The sequence below is a fragment of the Ranitomeya imitator genome, chromosome 8, assembly GCF_032444005.1.
Source record: "Ranitomeya imitator isolate aRanImi1 chromosome 8, aRanImi1.pri, whole genome shotgun sequence".
Lineage (NCBI taxonomy): Eukaryota > Metazoa > Chordata > Amphibia > Anura > Dendrobatidae > Ranitomeya > Ranitomeya imitator.
This window is the reverse complement of record NC_091289.1, coordinates 184,418,586-184,442,667: the sequence shown is the minus strand read 5'-3', so window position 1 is coordinate 184,442,667 and position 24,082 is coordinate 184,418,586. Positions and strand designations below refer to the sequence as shown.

Sequence of the window (24,082 nt, the reverse complement as noted above, 5' to 3'; positions counted from 1 at the left end):
TGCACTCACTATTCTGCTGGTGCAGTCACTGTGTACATACATTACATTACTGATCCTGAGTTACATCCTGTATTATACTCCAGAGCTGCACTCACTATTCTGCTGGTGCAGTCACTGTGTACATACATTACATTACTGATCCTGAGTTACATCCTGTATTATACCCCAGAGCTGCACTCACTATTCTGTTGGTGCAGTCACTGTGTACATACATTACATTACTGATCCTGAGTTACATCCTGTAATATAGCCCAGAGCTGCACTCACTATTCTGCTGGTGCAGTCACTGTGTACATACATTACATTACTGATCCTGAGTTACATCCTGTATTATACTCCAGAGCTGCACTCACTATTCTGCTGGTGCAGTCACTGTGTACATACAGTACAGTACTGTTCCTGAGTTACATCCTGTATTATACTCCAGAGCTGCACTCACTATTCTGCTGGTGCAGTCACTGTGTACATACATTACATTACTGATCCTGAGTTACATCCTGTATTATACTCCAGAGCTGCACTCACTATTCTGCTGGTGCAGTCACTGTGTACATACATTACATTACTGATCCTGAGTTACATCCTGTATTATACTCCAGAGCTGCACTCACTATTCTGCTGGTGCAGTCACTGTGTACATACATTACATTACTGATCCTGAGTTACATCCTGTATTATACCCCAGAGCTGCACTCACTATTCTGCTGGTGCAGTCATTGTGTACATACATTACATTACTGTTCCTGAGTTACATCCTGTATTATACTCCAGAGCTGCACTCACTATTCTGCTGGTGCAGTCACTGTGTACATACTGTACATTACTGATCCTGAGTTACATCCTGTATTATACTCCAGAGCTGCACTCACTATTCTGCTGGTGCAGTCACTGTGTACATACATTACATTACTGATCCTGAGTTACATCCTGTAATATAGCCCAGAGCTGCACTCACTATTCTGCTGTTTGTTATTGGAAATGGTCAACAACTTTGTAGACTCCCCCCTAACTGTAGCTCTGATACTTATATGGACTCGGCCTTGCACAGCTGCAGAGTCTCCGCATCATAGGAATCATTCAGGTGAACCAGATTATACAATGCCTGAAAATCAGGTCTTAAAGGGGAAGTCATTCAAGTCACCACTTTCGAGCCCCCTCTTTGGGCTGTTGTGTTGCATCTTGCTCCCACCTCTTATGCTTTTCACATTCTTGATTCAGCTGAGCTTACCATGATGTATGCAGACACTGAACCAGCAGGGATCATCACTGACATCTAACAACAGGATTCCTGAGAGTTTACAGAAAACTAGCAAAATTCTGGATGCAGCTTTGGGTGTGACTAGAGGGTGCGAGTTAGAAATTAAAAAAAAAAAGAGATTAGCTTTGTAAAGACACCTTTATTGCAGGGAATGCTGTGTATGGTGCATGTGTTATAGCGTCAGAGCTTCATCCTGGAGACCTGGGCTCTGTCTCTACCGCACGTCAGTAAATATCCCGAAAATATGAAATCATTAAAGCAGACAAAAAGCAGCATTAGAGAAATGTCAGGGAATGTCACCCGTCTCGGCTGGGCTCCTGCAGCCCGCAGACATTCTGCTACACTTCATGACAAAGCTGCTGTGTGTCCTGTGAGGCTGTGAGACCTGGCAGTAATTATACCCCTGGGATCGCTGCTGCTGCTGACCCGAGCAGTCTGGGCAACAACGCAAGAAAAAATGTCTATGGCCATGACCAGGGATATTAACGTACACATTCCCAGCAGAACTAACGGAAATGTAACAGGCGGGCGATTGCCGTGATGTTATACGATTCCGCAATCGTCTATCCTGTCAAATCGAGAATCGGTAACTGTAGCGACAGCGACAGATAAAACAGGAAAATATATAAAGGAAATATGATAAAAATGTCGCCATTCACAGACAAGGATGCCCAATACATCGTTGTTGTTTTTTTTAGTCATTTGTTATTTGTTTACGTTTTTTCCACCATATTTTTCATAACCACACTTGCTTCATAAACGTTGCACAAGATCAAAATGTTCTTTATTTTTTTTCTTTAACCATTGTTGCGTCTTTTGAGTGCAAAGAAATGGCATGTTGCACTAAAATGTTGGAAAATTTGCGCCAAAAAATTTCAGGAGCAAAAAAAAAAAAATCATTCAAGGGTCGATGGCAAGAGAGAATGAAATGAAGTACTTTTGCGCAACTTTTAAAAAAAGTCAAAATTGATGAATCAGATAAAAACATCTGGAAATAACGAACCTCTTCCACTATAGCGAAAACAACTGAAATTATAAAATCACCTTTAAAAGGCGCAAATTAGGAGTAGAATTGGACGCAGGTGAAAAAAACACCAAAAAGTAGACATGAAAGGTGCAAATGTACTAACGAATCCAACCCCTGTTATTTCAGAAAGTTGTAAAACTTGTATTGCACAGTCCAGAATTGTTAAAAATGATTACAAACCTCCAAAGGGCCTGAAAAAAAATGAATCTAGTATGAAATGGAAATTAGGAGGGGAGAGGAAGGGGATGCAGCTGCAGCTACACACAGGAGGGAGAAGGAAGAGGAAAGTAGCACACAGGAGACTGCTAATTGGCTCTGAGTGCATAGCAACGTTGTGACATCAAAGCAGGAAGAGTCGGCCGACAACAACGAGAAAATGTGGATTTACAAAAAGAGAGAAGGGCAAAGGAAAAAGACCCCAAATCTGCATCGTTTTGGCTTACACGTTTATAGGGATTTTTTATAATAAGATTCTTTAATGTTAATGGGATCCACTGAACACCATTTTGTTATAAGCTTGGCATTGTTTCCATGTATTTTTATACAATTATAAACTTCTGCCAACCTGCAGTCACCACTAGAGGGAGCTATATTGCATACTGTTTTAGCGTGGGACTCACTGTCTGATCAGTATCCATTGCTCTCATGAGCTCCCCCTAGTGGTGGCTGTCAGCAGAGATAGAAAAGGGACATATAGTTATAATTTTTTGAAGCAATAAATTGGGAGTGTATTAGTGAATGTTCTGAAATCTGCATGCACCACTAGACATTGAAAAATGTAAATGTAAGCTGCAGAGTTACTTTAAGACTTATTATGACTAACAGAGTCTGAATATGATTTTGCAGCCCATACTCCGTGCACGGTGACTGTAACCTGAAGGGACAGGGTGACACATATTACTGCTCTGAGTGAAACATTAAGTAGACATTCGTCTTAATTAGCGTTGAGTTGAAATTTGGACTCATTCTAGATAAGATCCTATTTTCTGAGACTTCAGCCCAGGCAGGTTTCACTGTTACCCAACATGACCTCTCCCATCACCATTGCTCATGTTGTGGGTCTGCACACAGCCCCTCGTCCTCCAGTCTACAGCCACAAACTTCAAGGATCTTTCATTACATAAAGGGTATGCACATTTTTGCAACCAGTTATTTCAGCGCACCTAAAATAGAAATAAAAATGTTGCAAATAATCTAATAAAAAAATAAATCTGTTTTGAGTTTACAGCTCCTATTTAAAATGATGTGTCTCCATGGTTACAGACTACAAACTTGCACTGCGTAGTCAGAGCTTGCAGTAAACACAATCATTTGTGATCTCTTCTCGTAGAGAAGGCGTCGGGCGGTTTGATAATGACATGGAATTGGGACTCATTATATAAAAATAACCTTCTACTGGAAACCACAACTGGAGGAAATCATTACTTTGTGGCACTTTTTTTCCACTTAAATTTTAGGGTGATTTGTCACAGTTCTGTATCATCCCTGACTCTAAGCCACGTCTGAGTCTCGGGAAAAGAGCCACAGAAATGATCTACCAAACAGGATAAATGGGTCTAAAGCGAAAGGCAACAATTTGACCAAAATGTGGGACATTTACTACTAAAACTCACAATGTGAAATCTGCTTCAATATTCAAAACAGGCAAAAGTCACCAAGAAATCTGGTGAAATCGGACGAGGATGATGAGAAATCTACAGGGGAACTAATAGAAGCCAAACATAAGCTTCCATTGCACACAGCAAACTTCACTCCACACAAAGGCTTCATTGGATCGACAGTTGGACGGAAGGATGGATCTATGGATGGATACAGTAAAATGGATGGATGGAGAAGATGGATGGATGGGTCTATGAATGGATAAGATGATTGGATGAAGAAGATGGATTGATGAATGGATCAAATGGATGGATAGGATGGATGTATGGATGGACGAATGAGTGGCTGGATGGATAGGATGGATGAATGGATGGGTGGGTGGATGGATGGACAGAAGGATGAATCTATGGATAGATAAGATGGATGGATGAAGAAGATGGATTGATGGATCTGTAACACCCCAGGTAACCGGTTGTTACAGTGGTATTGCTTTCCTCACGGGGAGAGTGTTGCCATGCGTGGAAGCGAGGAAGGATTCCTTTGACAAGTATTCAGCACATGCAACACTGTTCTGACTCCAGGCCAGAAGGGGGAGCTCTGAACCCAGTTTCAGGGGAGCTTCCCTAGAGAATATATATTCTGGCTTGGAGGAGGAATTAGTTAGTCTGTCAGAGGAGCAGATTGTGAGAGGAGAGTGAGGAGAGCGGAAGAAAGCTGGGGCCGTGCCGACGGATGATTCTGCAGCTCCTGGGAAGAGCAAAGAGGGACAGAGCAGTTTTTAGAAGACTGAAAGAGGAAGAGAAGCGAAGGAGAGTAAAGAGCTGGAGGGAAGCTGCGACTGAGCTTTCTTCACGCTGAAGCGCAGATTACCGGTAGCCAGAAAACCGAGGTTGTGGGGGTAACTTCATGCCCCACGGCAAAAACCGGTGAGCAGAAGGATTTCTAATCACCTGTCCACCATTAACACCTGAAGGTACGGTAACACACAGAGCCCGGAGTCGTGATAGAGACCCTGTAAAAAGGCTTGAGTTACCTGCCATGCGGGTAGTGTCCTACCTAAAGGGGGAGAAAGTGAGGACTTTGTGTGAGGCCTAAGGCACCAAGGGACTACAACGTGGCGCGTAGAGGAAGGCTTCCAATCCCACCTGGCTAGGGGGATTCCTGAGTCGCTTCCAAGCCAGCCGGACCATGCCAGGACCTGTGATCTGTACCCTGGACTGTGGCTGCATTGCATCAGTAAAGAGGTAAAGAGACTGCAACTTGTGTCCTCTGATTCTTTCTGGCACCACACTATCCTTGCCAAATTCATCGGAGCCCTGGGGACCCAGCTTCACCTGTGGGAAGCCGTACAATCCCTGCATACCACAGGTGGCATCATGAACAAACTTTATTCAACATTCCCTTTAAAGTCCTTTTACTTGGATGCCCAAGGCCATGGACCGGGTCGCTGCCACCGTGACCACCCCTTTAAAGACCACCTTACCGGTACCGAGTACCCCACGGCCCTGGTGGGCGCTCCAGATCAATAAATGGATAAGATGAATGGATGGGCGAATGGACAGACCGAGAGACGGATGGATGGATCTATGAATGGATAAGATGGATGGGTGGATGGATGGATGGAGGGAAGGATGGATCTATTGATAAAATAGATTTATGGAGAAGATGGATTGATGAATAAATGGAAGGATGGATCTATGAATGGATAAGATGGATGGATGGACGGATGATGGATAAGGTAAAACGTTGGACTGATACATTGATGAATAATAGATGCATTGAAAATAGATAGAGTTGCAAAAACTAATGTCTTTGCACTGGAATAAAGCTGTGTTCACACACAGCATTTTTTCTGCATCCAAAACCTGCTTTCTTTGCAGTAGAAACGCTGCATTCCAAATGCTCGTCTATCAGCATTCTCACTGCATTTTTTTAGACTTTTTTTCAGCGTTTTTTGCGTGTGGGTTACATATGCTCTTTGTCTACAGCATGTTTAATAAAGGGAGATTTATTCACCAAAAATGCTTCAAAAACATAAAAATGTTTGTTGCGTTTTTTTCTCTTTCTCACTTTCCATGGGAGAAAAAAAGCACTGAAAGAATTGACATTCTGCAGTTCTCAAATTCAGTCAGGTATAAAAAAAACAAGTGTGTACATGAGAGTCCTGAAATCTTATAGCTTTTGTTGGTACTTTAAAAAGTAGCTTTTAGTTTGTATACTAAAGCATAAAAAAGTAACATGTGAAAATCGACTAAGAGAATTTGCAGTGTGTTTTCTGCACAACAAAAACAGAGAAAATGCTGCATAAAATCTGTACATTTCTTAGGCTTGTTTGATGCATTTTATCTGCTTTTCCGCTCTGTTTTTGCTGCTTTTTTTCCTATTCATTTGAATGAATGAAAAAATGCTGCAGAAGTGCAGAGTTGACATGCTGCAGATTTTTAAAAAACGCTTTGATAGTACAATTGTGCAAAGAGAAAATAATCTGCGTGTGTCTTAGGTTTCCGAAATCTCAGTCACTTTGCTGGTTCTGTAACATAAACGCACCATGCAAACAAGTCCTTGTTGTTCACTTTTTTTTTAACTTTCCAGATTTTTACTGTTGTATTTGCAGGACAGTGTTTTTGTTTTGCAGCAGATATATTGTGTCGCTGACGTTTTTCTGCAACGGATATTTGCAGTTTAGGTGGCAGCGATGCCAGTATGATGGTAATAGCATTTTTGCCATTTGAATAATAATCATATTTAGTTTTGCACTTTTTAATAAAATGCAGGCGATCAACCATGTAAATATTTATCTGCCATCTAATACCAGGGTTTAAATATGAATCTGAATACATTTAATTGGATTTTTTTATCAGTTTATTTGTGGCCCGTGGCAGCGGCTGAATCAATTGTCTGCGTTAAAGGTAGTTAAAAGGTTAGTTTTCATATATTTACATAAATATCAGAGCATCGGGGGAGGGTACACTGCAAGATCTGTCGAGAGACTATCATCATGTTTGACCATTAGAGGGATAGACAGACAGACAGAACTGAATAAATGTTTTAATAACTTGACTGAAGAGAATATATTTACATTACCAAGTCACGAATAAATTCTTTAGAAAGAAGAGGCAAAGAAAAAGGAAGGAAGTAACGAAGGATGGAACGTAAAAGGATGGAGGGAAGTCATTGAGATTAGTAGCAAAAGAAGGAAAAGGAAAGTATGAAGGAAAGTAACGAAGGAAGGAAAGCAAAAAGATGAAGGGTAGTAACGAAGGAAGGAAAGATTAAGAATGGAGGGCAGTAACGAAGGAGGGAAAGAGAAAAGATGGAGGGTAGTAACGAAGGAAGGAAAGAGAAAGGATGGAAGGTAGTAATGAAGGAGGGAAAGAGAAAAGATGGAGGGTAGTAATGAAGGAAGGAAGGAGAAAGGATGGAAGGAAAGAGAAAGGATGGAAGGTAGTAATGAAGGAAGGAAAGAGAAAGGATGGAAGGTAGTAACGAAGGAAGAAAAGAGAAAAGATGGAGGGTAGTAATGAAGGAAGGAAAGAGAAAGGATGGAAGGTAGTAACGAAGGAAGAAAAGAGAAAAGATGGAGGGTAGTAATGAAGGAAGGAAAGAGAAAGGATGGAAGGTAGTAATGAAGGAAGAAAAGAGAAGGGATGGAAGGTAGTAACGAAGGAAGAAAAGAGAAAAGATGGAGGGTAGTAACGAAGGAAGGAAAGAGAAAGGATGGAAGGTAGTAACGAAGGAAGGAAAGAGAAAGGATGGAAGGTAGTAATGAAGGAAGGAAAGAGAAAGGATGGAAGGAAGGAAAGAGAAAGGATGGAAGGTAGTAACAAAGGAATAAAAGAGAAAAGATGGAGGGTAGTAATGAAGGAAGGAAAGAGAAAGGATGGAAGGTAGTAATGAAGGAAGGAAAGAGAAAGGATGGAAGGTAGTAATGAAGGAAGGAAAGAGAAAGGATGGAAGGTAGTAATGAAGGAAGGAAAGAGAAAGGATGGAAGGTAGTAATCAAGGAAGGAAAGAGAAAGGATGGAAGGTCGTAACGAAGGAAGAAAAGAGAAAAGATGGAGGGTAGTAATGAAGGAAGGTGAAAGGATGCAGGATTTTAACTGAGGAAGAAAAGAGAAAGGATGAAGGGTTGTAACTGAGGAAGGAAAGAGAAAGCATGAAGGGTAGTAACAAAGGAAGGCAAGCAAAAGGATGGAAGGAAGTAAAAAAGAAATGAAAGTAAAAGAATGAAGGGAAGTACTGGAGGAAGGAAAGAAAAAGGACATAGGGACGTAAAGGAGGAAGGAAAGAAAGGAGGAAAGAAGAAAAAAGGGAGAATGGAAGGAAGCAAGAAGGAAGGAAATTTCTGTATCTTTTATTAAACAACAGATGAGACATTCTGCTTCATTATAATGTTACTCCTGTCGAATGCAAACAGAAAATTCATTTCATGTAGCTGTCAGTCGTCGGATGGTTCCTTCCGTCACATTGTATACTGTAGATTACAGCGCGGATCGTTTGTTGTTTTTCTTTTGCTCGTCAAAGAAAAGTAATTGTCAAGTTTATGTGATGCTTCTATAATTCATCCGGATTCTTCTTTCCTTCCATTACGGCAGCTTGTTATTGACCGGACTTTTTTTTTTGCTTTTGTGGTCATTGCTGTTACTGTGATTATATTTGAAGTGTAAATATTGATTTAAATATTTTGGTGCTGTAATAATTGTATCGTTTTTGCTGTATTGTGGGAAGAATGTTCTCTCTGTTTCTTTACATTAGAATCGATAGGATAAATAGAATACATAGTAGAAGAGCAGAAACTGTAAACATCTCACGGAGGACGGAAACAAATGTTTTTTCTCTTGGTCTTTTTCTGAACTTCTGATTGGCTGAGACGGGTCATGTCATACATCCCGTATCGCCGTGTGCTGTTTTTTTCCACTCCCATATTTGACACTTCTGGGAACTGTCCAGTTTGTGTAATTGTTCCCACTAGTATCACTCTGTAAATGTATCACACCGATCTCCGTACAATGGTATTTCCTAATAGAATCGACAAGTTCCCTTTAAATAAATGTCTCTCTGCCGTGTGTTACTTTCTATACAGTGGTGATCAGAAGACATCTGACACATATAATTTTTTTTTTTCCAAGCTTCAATCCTCATGATCAAATATCAGGACAGCTGGAACGTTATAAAAAGATTCTGAGTGCTCCGTTCTTTACCAGATCTGCGCAGGTTTTCACATTAAAAATGCTAAATATTCCAATAACTTTGCCTTGGTTGCCAGGGAACTTGGAATAAATTAAAATATATTTAGATTTTTTTTATTTTAATCCAAATCTATATTTTATATGTTCTATTTCAAAGAACATAGCAATCCTATGATCACAAAACCAAAAGCCCAGTCCCTTCTTGCGCCGATGGAGATATATTAGATAAAGTATTTGTCTGCATCCTTCTCTCTAATAGTTAATGTACATTATTTTTAGTAGGGCGTCTGTTCCTGGTAAGATATTAGACCATTACCACCGGCTTTGAGCCATAAAGATACTATATCTCCTCTTCGACTGCTCTCCCTCCTCTCTCGCAGCATGCACTCCAGGGTTGCAAACTTGATGTTAAATTTTTTTATTCTGGACAGGATATACAGGGTCATCTCACAAAATTAGAATGTCATCAAAAAGTTAATTTTCTTCAATGCTTCAATACAAAAAGTGAATCTCATATATTATATACACTGTGTTCCAAATTATTATGCAAATGATATTTTTCTCGGATTTTCCTCACTGGTCGGTGCAAATGACAGTCAGTCTAATAAAAGTCATCACCCGTTAGATTATACAACAAATTTTATTGAAGAAACCTCCCAATGATAACAGTATAATCTCCAAAATAAATAAAAACTCACAATGCATTGTTCCAAATTATTAGGCACAGTAGAATTTCTATACATTTGATATGTTTTAAAGAACTGAAAATGCTCATTTGTGGAATTTGCAGCATTAGGAGGTCACATTCACTGAACAAAAAAAGCTATTTAACTCCAAAACCTCCTAACAGGCCAAGTTACATGTTAACCTAGGAACCTTCTTTGATATCACCTTCACAATTCTTGCATCCATCGAACTTGTGAGTTTTTGGAGAGTTTCTGCTTGTATTTCTTTGCATGAAGTCAGAATAGCCTCCCAGAGCCGCTGTTTTGATGTGATCGGCCTCCCACCCTCATAGATCTTGTGCTGGATGATACTCCAAATGTTTTCTATAGGGTTGAGGTCAAGGGAAGATGGTGGCCGCACCATGACTTTATCTCCTTTTATGCCCATAGCAGCCAATGACTCAGAGGTTTCTTTGCAGCATGAGATGGTACATTGTCAGCATGAAGATGATTTTGCTCCTGAAGGCACGTTTCTGCTTTGTATACCGTGGAAGAAAGGTGTCAGTCAGAAACTCTAAATACTTTGCAGAGGTCATTTTCACACCTTCAGGAACCTTAAAGCGTCCTACCAGCTGTTTCCCCATGATTCTGGCCCAAAATGTGACTCCTCCACCTCTTTGCTGACATCACAGCCTTGTTGGGACATGGTGGCCATCCACCAACCATCCACTACTCCATCCATCTGGACCATCCAGGGTTGCTTGACACTCATCAGTGAACAAGACTATTTGGAAATTAGTGTTCATGTATGTCTGGGCCCACTTTAACCATTTCTGCTTGTGAACACTGTTTAAGGGTGGCTGAATATTAGGTTTATGCACCACAGCAAGCCTTTGAAGGATCCTACACCTTGAGGTTCGAGGGACTCCAGAGGCACCAGCAGCTTCACATAACTGTTTGCTGCTTTGTAATGGTATTTTGGCAGCTGCTCTCTTAATCCCATGAATTTGTCTGGCAGAAACCTTCCTCATTATGCCTTTATCTGCATGAACTCTGTCTGTGCTCTATTTCAGTCACAAATCTCTTCACAGTATGATGACCACTCTTAAGTTTTCGTGGAATATCTAATGTTTTCATACCTTGTCCAAGGCATTGCACTATTTAATGCTTTTCAGCAGCAGAGAGATCCTTTTTAGTTCCCATATTACTTGAAACCTGTGGCCTGCTTAATAATGTGGAACATCATTTTTAAGTAGTTTTCCTTTAATTAGAATCACCTGGAAAACTAATTATCATATGTGTTTAAGATTGATTTCAGTGATCCATTGAGCCCTGAGACACAATACCATCCACGAGTTTATTTGAAAAACAAAACAATTAAATCTTTATGACACTTAAATCCAATTTGCATAATAATTTGGAACACAGTGTAGAGTCATTACAAACAGAGTGATCTATTTCACGTTTGTATTTCTGTTAATGTTGATGATTATGGCTTACAGCCAATGAAAACCCAAAAGTCATTATCTCAGTAAATTAGAATACTTTATAACACCAGCTTGAAAAAATGATTTTAAAATCTGAAATGCTGGCCTCCTGAAATATATGTACACTAAATACACTCAATACTTGGTCGGGGCTCCTTTTGCATCAATTACTGCATCAATGCGGCGTGGCATGGAGGCGATCAGCCTGTGGCACTGCTGAGGGGTTATGGAAGCCCAGGTTGCTTTGATAGCAGCCTTCAGCTTGTCTGCATTGTAGGGTCTGGTCTCTCTCATCTTCTTCTTGACAAGACTCCATAGATTCTCTATGGGGTTAAGGTCAGGCAAGTTTGCTGCCAATCAAGCACAGTGATACTGATGTTTGTAAACCAGGTATTGGTACTTTTGGCAGTGTGGACAGGTGCCAAGTCCTGCTGGAGAATGACATTTCCATCTGAAATAAGCTTGTCAGCATAGTCCTCATAGTAGTCTCACAGTGCCGGCCTCATAGTAGTCTCACAGTGCCGGCCTCATAGTAGTCTCACAGTGCCGGCCTCATAGTAGTCTCACAGTGCCGGCCTCAAAGTAGTCTCACAGTGCCGGCCTCAAAGTAGTCTCACAGTGCCGGCCTCATCTTAGTTTCACCGTGCCGGCCTCATAGTAGTCTCACAATGCCGGCCTCAAAGTAGTCTCACAGTGCCGGCCTCATATTAGTCTCACAGTGCCGGCCTCATAGTAGTCTCACAGTGTCATCCTCATAGTAGTCTCACAGTGCCGGCCCCATAGTAGTCTCACAGTGTCATCCTCATAGTAGTCTCACAGTGCCGGCCTCATAGTAGTCTCACAGTGCCGGCCTCACAGTAGTCTCACAGTGTCGTCCTCACAGTAGTCTCACAGTGTCATCCTCGCAGTAGTCTCACAGTGTCGTCCTCACAGTAGTCTCACAGTGCCAGCCTCATAGTAGTCTCACAGTGCCGGCCTCAAAGTAGTCTCACAGTGCCGGCCTCATATTAGTCTCACAGTGCCGGCCTCATAGTAGTCTCACAGTGTCATCCTCATAGTAGTCTCACAGTGCCGGCCCCATAGTAGTCTCACAGTGTCATCCTCATAGTAGTCTCACAGTGCCGGCCTCATAGTAGTCTCACAGTGCCGGCCTCATAGTAGTCTCACAGTGCCGGCCTCACAGTAGTCTCACAGTGTCGTCCTCACAGTAGTCTCACAGTGTCATCCTCGCAGTAGTCTCACAGTGTCGTCCTCACAGTAGTCTCACAGTGCCGGCCTCATATTAGTTTCACCGTGCCGGCCTCATAGTAGTCTCACAGTGCCGGCCTCATAGTAGTCTCACAGTGCCGGCCTCATAGTAGTCTCACAGTGCCGGCCTCATAGTAGTCTCACAGTGCCGGCCTCAAAGTAGTCTCACAGTGCCGGCCTCAAAGTAGTCTCACAGTGCCGGCCTCATATTAGTTTCACCGTGCCGGCCTCATAGTAGTCTCACAGTGCCGGCCTCATAGTAGTCTCACAGTGCCGGCCTCATAGTAGTCTCACAGTGCCGGCCTCATAGTAGTCTAACAGTGCCGGGCTCATAGTCTCACAGTGCCGGCCTCATAGTAGTATCACAGTGCCGGCCTCATAGTAGTCTCACAGTGCCGGCCTCATAGTAGTCTCACAGTGCCGGGCTCATAATAGTCTCGCAGTGTCGGCCTCATAGTCTCACAGTGCCGGCCTCATAGTAGTCTCACAGTGCCGGCCTCATAGTCTCACAGTGCCGGCCTCATAGTAGTCTCGCAGTGCCGGCCTCATAGTAGTCTCGCAGTGCCGGCCTCATAGTAGTCTCACAATGCCGGCCTCATAGTCTCACAGTGCCGGCCTCATAGTAGTCTCATAGTGCCGGCCTCATAGTCTCACAGTGCCGGCCTCATAGTCTCACAGTGCCGGCCTCATAGTAGTCTCACAGTGCCGGCCTCATAGTAGTCTCACAGTGCCGGCCTCGTAGTAGACTCACAGTGCCGGCCTCGTAGTAGTCTCACAGTGACGGCCTCATAGTAGTCTCACAGTGCCGGCCTCATAGTAGTCTCACAGTGCCGGCCTCATAGTAGACTCACAGTGCCGGCCTCATAGCAGTCTCACAGTGCCGGCCTCATAGTAGTCCCAGTGACGGCCTCATAGTAGTCTCACAGTGTCGTCCTCATAGTAGTCTCACAGTGCCGGCCCCATAGTAGTCTCACAGTGTTATCCTCATAGTAGTCTCACAGTGCCGGCCTCATAGTAGTCTCACAGTGCCGGCCTCATAGTAGTCTCACAGTGCCGGCCTCATAGTTGTCTCACAGTGTCATCCTCATAGTAGTCTCACAGTGCCGGCCTCATAGTAGTCTCACAGTGCCGGCCTCATAGTAGTCTCACAGTGCCGGCCTCATAGTAGTCTCACAGTGCCGGCCTCATAGTAGTCCCACAGTGACGGCCTCATAGTAGTCTCACAGTGTCGTCCTCATAGTAGTCTCACAGTGTCATCCTCACAGTAGTCTCACAGTGTCATCCTCGCAGTAGTCTCACAGTGTCGTCCTCACAGTAGTCTCACAGTGCCGGCCTCATAGTAGTCTCAGTGTCGGCCTCATAGTAGTCTCACAGTGTCATCCTCATAGTAGTCTCACAGTGCCGGCCCCATAGTAGTCTCACAGTGTCATCCTCATAGTAGTCTCACAGTGCCGGCCTCATAGTTGTCTCACAGTGCCGGCCTCATAGTAGTCTCACAGTGCCGTCCTCATAGTAGTCTCACAGTGTCATCCTCATAGTAGTCTCACAGTGCCGGCCTCATAGTAGTCTCACAGTGCCGGCCTCATAGTAGTCTCACAGTGCCATCCTCATAGTAGTCTCACAGTGCCGACCTCATAGTAGTCTCACAGTGTCATCCTCATAGTAGTCTCACAGTGCCGACCTCATAGTAGTTTCACAGTGTCATCCTCATAGTAGTCTCACAGTGCCGGCCTCACAGTAGTCTCACAGTGCCGGCCTCATAGTAGTCTCACAGTGTCATCCTCATAGTAGTCTCACAGTGCCGGCCTCATAGTAGTCTCACAGTGTCGTCCTCACAGTAGTATCACAGTGTCATCCTCACAGTAGCCTCACAGTGTCATCCTCACAGTAGTCTCACAGTGCCGGCCTCATAGTAGTCTCACAGTGCCGACCTCATAGTAGTCTCACAGTGTCATCCTCATAGTAGTCTCACAGTGTCATCCTCATAGTAGTCTCACAGTGCCAGCCTCATAGTAGTCCCACAGTGCCGGCCTCACAGTACAGCACATGTAGCTAGGGATGGACGTCTATAGCAGCAGAGCTGTAATCCTGATTGCTAACACTAGGGGAATATAGGAATTGATGACTTATCTTCCAAAGTGACACCCACAGCAGTGACATTTGGGAGCACGCTGCACTTTGTCTTTGGTACTTTCATACTTTCTGTAAAGTTTTCTTCCCTTGTGAGACTTGCACAGGTCGTCCTTTCCTCCAGGTTGTCATGTTGTTCCTGTTCCGTCCTCTCTAATGGAGAATCGCAGCCGCCTAATGATGGTCGGTCTCCTATCATTTACTCTCAGGTTTGTCCAGGAGATGCAGATCCCATGGAGAGGTCGCTGTGACCGCGAGCTGCAAGCCTATAAGTGCACTCCACGACTTGTGACAATGCGCGGCCCCCCTGAGCCCCCTCTAACCTGTTTGTCATTTCTCCCGCAGCTCTTGAAAGACACGAGTGAGATATGTCATTTGGAGAGCGGCATCTGAAGGGCTAAGCGATTCTGTTGGAGAAGACTTCTAGATGAGCCTGGATCTGTGTGAAAAGGTCTAAGGAGGATTTAATAGGATGTCAACTGAGGCAGAACTTCAAGTGGCTGTGAAAACCAGCGCCAAGAAAGAATCCAAAAAGAAAGGTACTTCTCGTGTTCTGGGAGGTGCGGTGTCAGATGAGCTACACAGGCGACACTTTTATTGATTTCATATAGAAAATTACATTTTACACAAATAGCTTTTTATAAAAAGAAAACTTTTCTTTATACAGGAATCATGACAAAAGGGGAATATTAATACTGAGAAATAATCCGTGCATTTTCTCATGGACTCTGCTCCAATATCTACATCAAAAACTGCTTCCGACGCTCTTTGGATTGGTTTCCTGTTTATTTCTATGGGAAAACTCGCTTGTAGTTTAAAAACACAGAAGCTGCAAGTTGATTATTCAGCCATTTCTGGCTAAAAAAGCTTCAAAATTGGACACTGAGTCAATTAGGAGCAGCAAAAAAATCCCCAGACATGCACAAAAAAGCGTCAAAATCAACAACAAAAACAACAAAAAAACACACAAAAAGTGTGGATTTTAGACACAATAATTTAAGGTTGTTGGTGAGAACTATAACAAATGTTTTGAAAAGTTGCACTTTTGAAATCTTATTCTTTTAACTCCTGCGGTAAACATATATGTTTGCACCAAGATACATATGGACTAAGATATTGATGATCTATGCGAAGGATATTAGATTATTGGGGTTTCACCCCTATCCCCCCTTTAGTCAAGTAGTTTCACAAGTGCACAGTAAAACCACTGCTCCATACACCACCTAGTGGCTGCTTTTGGGTACTGCATCTTAACTCCCATTTACTTCAATAGGAGCTGAGATGTAATCCCTGATAACAACTGTGAACATAGTGAATGGAGCTGTGCCGCTCCATCTCTCTGCACTGTGTTCTTATAGTAGCTGCTGGACCTGGTATTAGCTGACTGATGGTGGCACTGGATTTCGGGGACCCCCACAAATATGATATTGAAGGTCTATCTTCAGCATAAGACATCATTGTTTAAGATCATGAACCACCCCTTTAAAATCATACTAAAAGTACAGTTGCAGCTTGCATCATTCAACTTTTCTCACCAGTTTTATTAGAAAACCAAAAAAACTAAAGTTTTTGAGCCACTTTGAATCTTGGGTGTAAGCTAATTAATACAGTAAATGGGGGCAAATTGCTGCAAATTTCGAGTTGAATCGGTTGCAGAATTTGCAGGAATTGCTTTGACGTCTGTTGTATTCTGCTACATAGAAACTTCTCGTCTCCCGGTAACGAGGGCTGGCAGTTGGGGGATGTCACCAGAGGATATTAGGCAGGATAGTTGGAGGCTCCAGTAAATGTTTGCAGACACTCGGATGGATGGATGGATGGATGGATGGATGGATGGAGGTGCTGCGGGTTCTACCTCGGCTCAGTACATTTACTTATTAGAGGATGTGAGAATCGTACATGGATTCATCCAGAGAGCGCAGGGCAGGCTCCTGTCATATAGAAAAAAGGATTCTGATTTACAGGCAGTCGGATTGCTCAGGACGATATCAAACAATTTCCAATAACTTTGTAGCTGTAAGTGGCTACAAAAAGGCTACAAAGCTTCTCTCTCCCTGGAGGATCCAGATGTCCGCACAATACACAGACAGACCAAGGATTCCATAGACATGATGTCATGCTTCATCTCTCCTCCGGAGGCGCTGCAGGGAAATAAAACACTTGTTACCTAGCTCCTCCACAGCTCATAACTGATTGCAGGACGTCCTAGTAGTGAGACAGCCTCGGGGTCAGAATTCTTCATCTTGATACAATTGTAAACTATTGACTTCTGCTGCCGTCAGTTTCCTCTCATGCCTCCAGAATAAATATCAGTTTCCTGGAATATTGCCGGGAGGCTTTTTAAGAAGATAAAGGACTAACATATAGGACGCAACATTGTATCTGATGGCTCTTAAAGATCCATAGAACTGTCAGGCGTTGCTAGGCAACAGCGCAGAGTAGAATTAAACATTGATACTGTAATTAGATCACGCAGGATTCCGTATACAGATCATTTCCTGCCTTTTCTTGTAATAGTACGGAGTACAGATATTAGTTAATGAGGATAAGCTGGATATGAAAAGGGAACGTTTCTTTTTTGCTAGAAGAGCCAATCTCTCGAAATTCATCTTGGACATTTTCACTAGAAATGATCATCACACGTTCTACTCTGAGGTTACTCCAGAGCCCAAAGCATAGTAAATAGAAGGGAGTGAAGAGGTTAAAAAAAGCTTTATACTCCTCTCCAAGACCCTCATCTGACTCTTTATCCCAGTCTCCACCACCTTGGTCCTTGGTTCTTCCGGCTTTGAGGCCCACATGGTCACTTGAGGGGCAGCCCATGTCATTGGCAACAATGTTGTGTGTTGCCTACTACATGATCATGTGGGCTTCATCATCGAAAGACCCCAAGAAAAGCATAACGTGAGTCGACTGTGTGGGCCTCAGTGCCAGACCAACCAGAATCCCACATGCATTTTACGTGCAAAGTAAATCCAGATAATGTCAGACCCACCAGAATTCAAGATTTTTAGGAAATTTTGATTAGTTATGAATTAATTCGCTCATCCAAATAATCCGCCCCCCCCCCCCCCCCAAAAAAAAAAAGTGTCCTCCTGATAACACCCAGGAATCTTTTATGAAATCTTTATAAGCTTTCACTTTCCTTGCAGCACCCCCACAGGTAACATGGAGTATTACACAATGCCTATTCATATCAATGGCTTGTAGGGACAAGACAAGTCCTCCAGAGCAAGAGACGCTCTTTATATCCTCTCCCTGGTTGAGGATCCTGAACACAGGACCCTTCCATAGAATAGGGGGTTTTCTAAACAGGACAACCCCTTTAAGTCAAAATTCCCTAACAAGTAGTTTAAATAATTTTTCTATACCACACAAACCAAGGCAGACAGGTGAGTGTTATTATATTAATTTTTTTTTTTTTTGCTTTCTATTTTAATTACAAATTTTTATTTGTTTGTTTAATTACAGACAAAAACTTCTAAAAGCTCTGTTCACACGATACATTTTTTCATGCGTTTTTTTTTTTCTGCAGGCAAAACCGGCTCTCTTGGCAGTAAAGAAGCTGCATTTTTGCTGCTTTATTGGTGCAGATTATATGTGTCATTTGTCTAAAGGTCATCTTTAATAAAGTTGCTGTAGTTTTATTCATCAAAAACGCAAGAAAAGCACAGCAGGATGCCAGGTTGTGTTTTCTCCAGCATTTTTGCACTTTCTCACTGCAAAACTACTAAAAGCACTGACATGCTTCAGATTTAAAAAAAAAAAACAAAACAGTAGTTTTCCAATTCAGTCAGGAATTAAAAAAAAAAAACAGCAATCGTGTGCATGAGGTTTCTGAAATCTGGGCGTTTGCTGATACTACAAAATGCAGCTTTTAATTTGCATGAAAAGCAGCAAAAAATTGCAATGTGCGAACATAGCCATAAGAATGAAGTGAAAATATTAAAGAAAAAAAAAGTAAAAAACATGAAACGTTTCCCCGTTTCCCTAATCAATCATCAACTGATGGAGCAGAGAGACCTCCTACATGTGAAGAGTTCCGGGAGTGTTCCACCATTGTAAATTGCTACTCGAGGTTTTTATCTATAGAAAATATTTCTGCAATTTTTAATCTAAATGCAAACTGCGCCCCTCGTCTGGTGTGAAGTCAGGGAGGAGGAGGAGGAGGAGGAGGACGGCCTTCTATAGGGTTTATGTGCTGAGATTGTTTTTCTCCTGTTCCTCTCGCGGAGCATGACGAGACTGTCAATGTGTCAATAGATGGAGAGATTCCTATAGATGTCGGGATAACAAAACATTTATTACTGCAGTCCCCTCTGGCATCGACAGCACCCGGAGATGGAACGTTTAATCTTTATGGAAAGCGACAGAACAACTACATCCTCGCTCTGACATGTTTCACAATGACAAAGAAATTGACTCTGCCTCGCGGACTGTGTTTAAGGCGTCTCCTACACCTGCACCGAGCGGAGACGACCATTTCAGCCAGATACATGGCCACCTTCCACCACATCTCCTCCGCTTGTTACATTAAGGTGGATCCAGTGGGTGCAAACATAGCCCCATAACCTGAGGGGATATTGGCTTCTTCTCTACTGACTGCAGGGGCCTTTCCTACATAGAGAAATGGCCTTATTAAAAAAATTCTACATCCCCCTCCAGCAATGCACGGTCTACATTAACTCCTTAAGGGCACATATAATGTTACCTCTAAACCATTTTCCCGTCCTTGTTGGTGTGGTGCTTGATGGAGAACGGGTTCATATTGCCCTAAAAAAGGGCATTGGGCCCCCTCTATAAGAGGCCATAGAAGCTGCATGGATTTTCTGCTTCTCCAAGGTACATGAGATGCTACTTTTACGGTGACTTTCTCTACGCCCTCCAACAAGATACAAGGCTTTTGCAGTGGCTGCCTGGCATTGGTTACAATTTCCACAAATTAGTTACTTTTGTTACCAATAATCTCAGTAATGTATATAATAAATAGTGATGAGCGAGTTTACTCGTTGCTCGGGTGGTCTCCGATTATTTGTTAGTGTTCGAAGATTTAGTTTTCATCACCTCAGCTGAATGATTTACAGCTACTAGCCAGCCTAAGTACATGTGGGGGTTGCCTGGTTGCTAGGGAATCCCCACATGTATTCAAGCTGGCTAGTAGCTGTAAATCATTCAGCTGCGGAGATGAAAACTAAATCTCTGAACACTAACAAATACTTGGAGACCACCCGAGCGTGTTCAGGAAAACCTGAGCAACGAGTATATTCGCTTATCACTAATAATAAAGTCTGGATGGTAATAAAGTGCTGCTAAGAGCTATGGATAACATGAGCTTTTCTTCTAGATGGGAGTGAAAAATGGGGATAAAACAAAAATGTTAAAAGGAAAAAAAATTCCCTTCTGCCATTTGGAAAGGTACAGGAGGTTAGGTTTCCTAGTTTAGATGACGTGGTCGTTTTCCATTGAGCATTGCAGCTGTCTGCTTTAGCAAGGCTGGTTGTCAAAAATGGGGAAAGCCCATGTCAATTTTTTTATTATTTATATTACTAATTAAAGCAAACAGCGTCTGGACCCTTATATTCTTGATAACCAGCCTTGATGAAGGTGACAGCTGAGGGTTGCAGCCCGCAGCTGTCAGTTTTGCTTGGCTGGTTATCAAAAATACACCGTTTTTTTACATTATTTATTTAGAGCACAGTCGCCGGCTGATGAATACTCCCATCAGCCACTGCCTGCTGTGGCAGAAGGTTTAGTCCAATCAGCTGACACCAGTGACCGAACGTAAACGTCATACCTCTGATTACAGCTGAGCGCTCATGCTGTCATTTGACGGCGTGAGAACCACGGCTCTCTGACCGGCGGGGATGATTTTACCGCCAATCAGAAGCAATGTTTGCCGCGCTGTCATGCACATAACAGAATGGCAAACACTGGATGTTCGGCCCCCTTTTCAAGGGAATGGGGTCCAGGTTTGGGTCCGGGTACTGTTTCGGTATCCAAACTTTTGTTTTAACTCTTTGGCCGAACTCGCCAGACCCGAACATCCAGAGGTTCGCCCATCTGCAATTATAACTGATCACTGGGGGTCTAAGCAATGAGATGAACTACCATCAAAGTTAGGGGATGCTTCTAACAAAAAGCAGCCCCCCTATAAATTGTTACCTCGGATCTCGAATCCTCATTGCCCCCCCCTGAATACAGATCCGTCCATTTGCCGGTTTCCTGTACATTTCTGCAATTACCGCTCCTCTGTATGAAAGCGAAGGTCAGAGAGGAACTCTGCTTATAATTTCCATATCAAAAATATTCATGAGTTCAAAGAGAAAGTTGCCTCCATAGATTGTAACTGGAGGAGACGCGTCGCATCGAATGTGGAAATCCGGAAAGCAGAGAAACTAAGTGCACTCCAGAAATGGGTCAGTGTAACGGCCCGGGAAACGGCTGCGGAGTCCTCCACCTAACATCCGAGGCTTCTCTGTAACCCTGTAGACGGCTCGTTATTTCAGAGTGACAGCGATTATCTGCGTTACATTATATTATATTAGCATGCACTGTTATTACTCCACTGCTTAAAAATAGCAATTAAATCCCGGGTCCAGATCCGGCCCCAATTAACTGAGGCTTAAGGCCATTATCGCAGCCTCTACCACTAATGACAGAAGGGGCAGAACGTTCTGTGAGGACCCCATTAATTGTAACAAATATCTGCACGGCTGAATATATGTATCCTCATCCCCTCCGCCGCATCACTCCTCCGCTGCATCACCTGTAGGAATAGTAATTAATGCTGCAAAACCAACTAATAATAAAAGGGGTTAATTAAAGGGGTTATCTAGGACTATTTTTTATTTTTTACTATGGGCATAAGAGCTAACAGGCAGGTACTTTCTATCTGCCTGTTGTACCCGGCACTGATCTCGGCCAGCACAGAGTAGTCACAGACCGTTCCTGCCGGCGATTCCGCGGCTTCCGCTGATGTCATGTCGGCAGAGCATCGGCTTCTCTTCCGCCCTCCTCTGTTGACGGGGAGTGACTGCTGACATCATGCTGATTGACAGAGCAAAAGTGAAAAATCACAAGGTCTGAAAGAGTTAAATTTGTAGCACTTGAACCAAGAGAAAAAAAAAAAGAGAAGTTGGGGTCCCATCAAAGAAAGGTCGCCTTGTCGTGGCAAATGGGCTCACACAAGTTGGCCTCCATTTTTATAGTGTGTTCTGTACAGCAGTGATGCAATTTACAATTTATGTATTCAATGTTTGAATATATCTTGGTTCACATATAGATCCAGTGCCTTGAAAAAGTATTCATACCTCGTGAACTTTTCCACATTTTTCACGTTACACCCACACACTTAAATGCAGCAAATATTTGTGAAGTGTAAAGGAAATTTTCTGAGGTTTTCTAATTATTTAAAAAACTATAAATCTGACAATTCGGAGGTCTATTTGTTTTCAGCCCCCGAGCAAAGTACTTTGTAGGACCACCTTTTGTTGCAATTACTGCTGCAGTCTTTTGGGGTCTGTCTCTCCCAGCTTTGCACATCTAGAGGTGACATTTTTACCCTTCTCTTTTGCACTCGCTCTCCATGGAGAGAATGGATGGAGACATCTGTGACAGTAATTTTCAAGTCTTGCCACAGATTTTCAATGAGATTTCGGTCTGGACGGTGACTGGGTTTGGTTAACCACAGGAATATGCTTTGCTTTAAACCATCCATTGTAGCACTTGTAGTGTGTTTAGAGTCGTCCTGCTGTCAGGTGATCTTACGCCCCGGTCTCCAGTCTTTTGCAGCCTCTAACAAGTTTTCCTCCAGGATTGCCCTGTATTTAGATCCATTCCATCAACTGTAACCAGCTTCCCTGTGCCTGCTTTAAAAAAGCCTCCCCACAGCATAATGCTACCACCACCACCATGCTTGATGATGGGGATGGTGTTTTCAGGGTGATGTGCAGTGTTAGTTTTTCATCACTCATATCGTTTCATAATTAGGCCAAAAATGTATCTTTGGTCTCATCTGACCAGAGCAAGTTTTTCCATGTGCTCATTGTGTCCACTACTTGAGTTTTTGCAATCTGCAAACGGGACTTATGATTTGCTTTCAAATATGTATTTTTTCTTGCCACTCTTCCATAAATGCCAGATTAGTGGAGCATATTGCTAACAGTTGTCCTGTGGACAGATTCTTCCACCTGAGCTGTGGATCTCTGTAGCTCTTTCAGAGTGACCATGGGTCTCGTGGCTGCTTGTCTGCTTAGAGCTCTATTTGCTTGGGATGTCAGTTTTGGCGGCTGGCCATGCCTTGGTAGGTTTGCAGTTGTGCCACAATACTTCCATTTTTTGGATGATGGATTGAACAGTGCTCAGTGAGATGTTCAGAGCTTGGGCTAATTTTTTATATCCTAATCCTGCTTTACTTTTCTCCACAACTTTATCCCTTACCTGTCTGGTGGGCGCCTTGGCTTTCATGATGCTGTTTGATCCCTAATGATCTCAGACAAACCTCTGAGGCCTTCACAGAACCGCTGCTGTTATACTGAGAAGAAATCACACCCATATGGACTCAATGTAATAATTATGTGAATTCTGGAGGCAAATAGCCGCTCAGGATTTTATTTAGTGGTATCAGAATATAGGGGGGTGGGGGGGGGGTAACTGAATACAAATGCACCTCAAAATTTTCAGATTTATATTTTTTAAATATTTTGTAAACTGTGTATCATGTCATATACATTTTGCAAGTACTTGCTACTTTGTGTTGGTATCACGTAAAATCCCAATAAAATACATGTAAGCTTGTGGGTGAAGCGTGAAAATATGTGGAAAGGTTCATGGGGTATGAATACTTTTTGAGGCACTGTACATATATAAATTGATTCATAGGTAGACAATAGACAGATAGATAATAAATAGATAGATAATAGACTAGATAGATACAGTAGATAGATAATAGCTAGATAATAGATGATAGATATATGATAGATAGATAGATAGATAGATAGACGATAAATAGATGATAGATAATAGAGAGATGATAGATAATAGATAGATAATAGATAGATGATAGATAATAGATAGATAATAGATAGATAATAGATACATGATAGAAGATAGATGATAATAATAATAATAATTTTTATTTATATAGCGCCAACATATTCCGCAGCGCTTTACAAATTATAGAGGGGACTTGTACAGACAATAGACATTACAGCATAACAGAAATACAGTTCAAAACAGATACCAGGAGGAGTGAGGGCCCTGCTGCTCGCAAGCTACAAACTATGAGGAAAAGGGGAGACACGAGAGGTGGATGGTAACAATTGCTTTAGTTATTTGGACCAGCTATAGTGTAATGATAGATGATAAATATATGAAAGATAGATAACACTGGGGAACACAATTTTTTAAGAGTTAGGTCAGACAACTGTTCTTAATTAATTTTTGGATGCTGAATCCAGAAATGATCTCAGTTTTTCTCT

The 24,082-nt window shown here is 42.5% G+C and overlaps 1 protein-coding gene across 8 annotated transcripts in view; it reads left to right on the top strand.

Moving 5' to 3' along the window:
* Positions 1–24,082, top strand: part of DAB1 (DAB adaptor protein 1) — a 769,394-nt gene that overhangs the window by 572,993 nt on the left and 172,319 nt on the right. For all 8 annotated transcript variants that reach the window (XM_069738100.1, XM_069738103.1, XM_069738104.1 and 5 more), the window contains one exon: positions 14,949–15,142. In XM_069738100.1, the coding sequence (XP_069594201.1) occupies positions 15,076–15,142 (67 nt within the window). In that variant the 5' untranslated portion in view covers positions 14,949–15,075. The remainder of the gene's footprint in view (positions 1–14,948; positions 15,143–24,082) is intronic.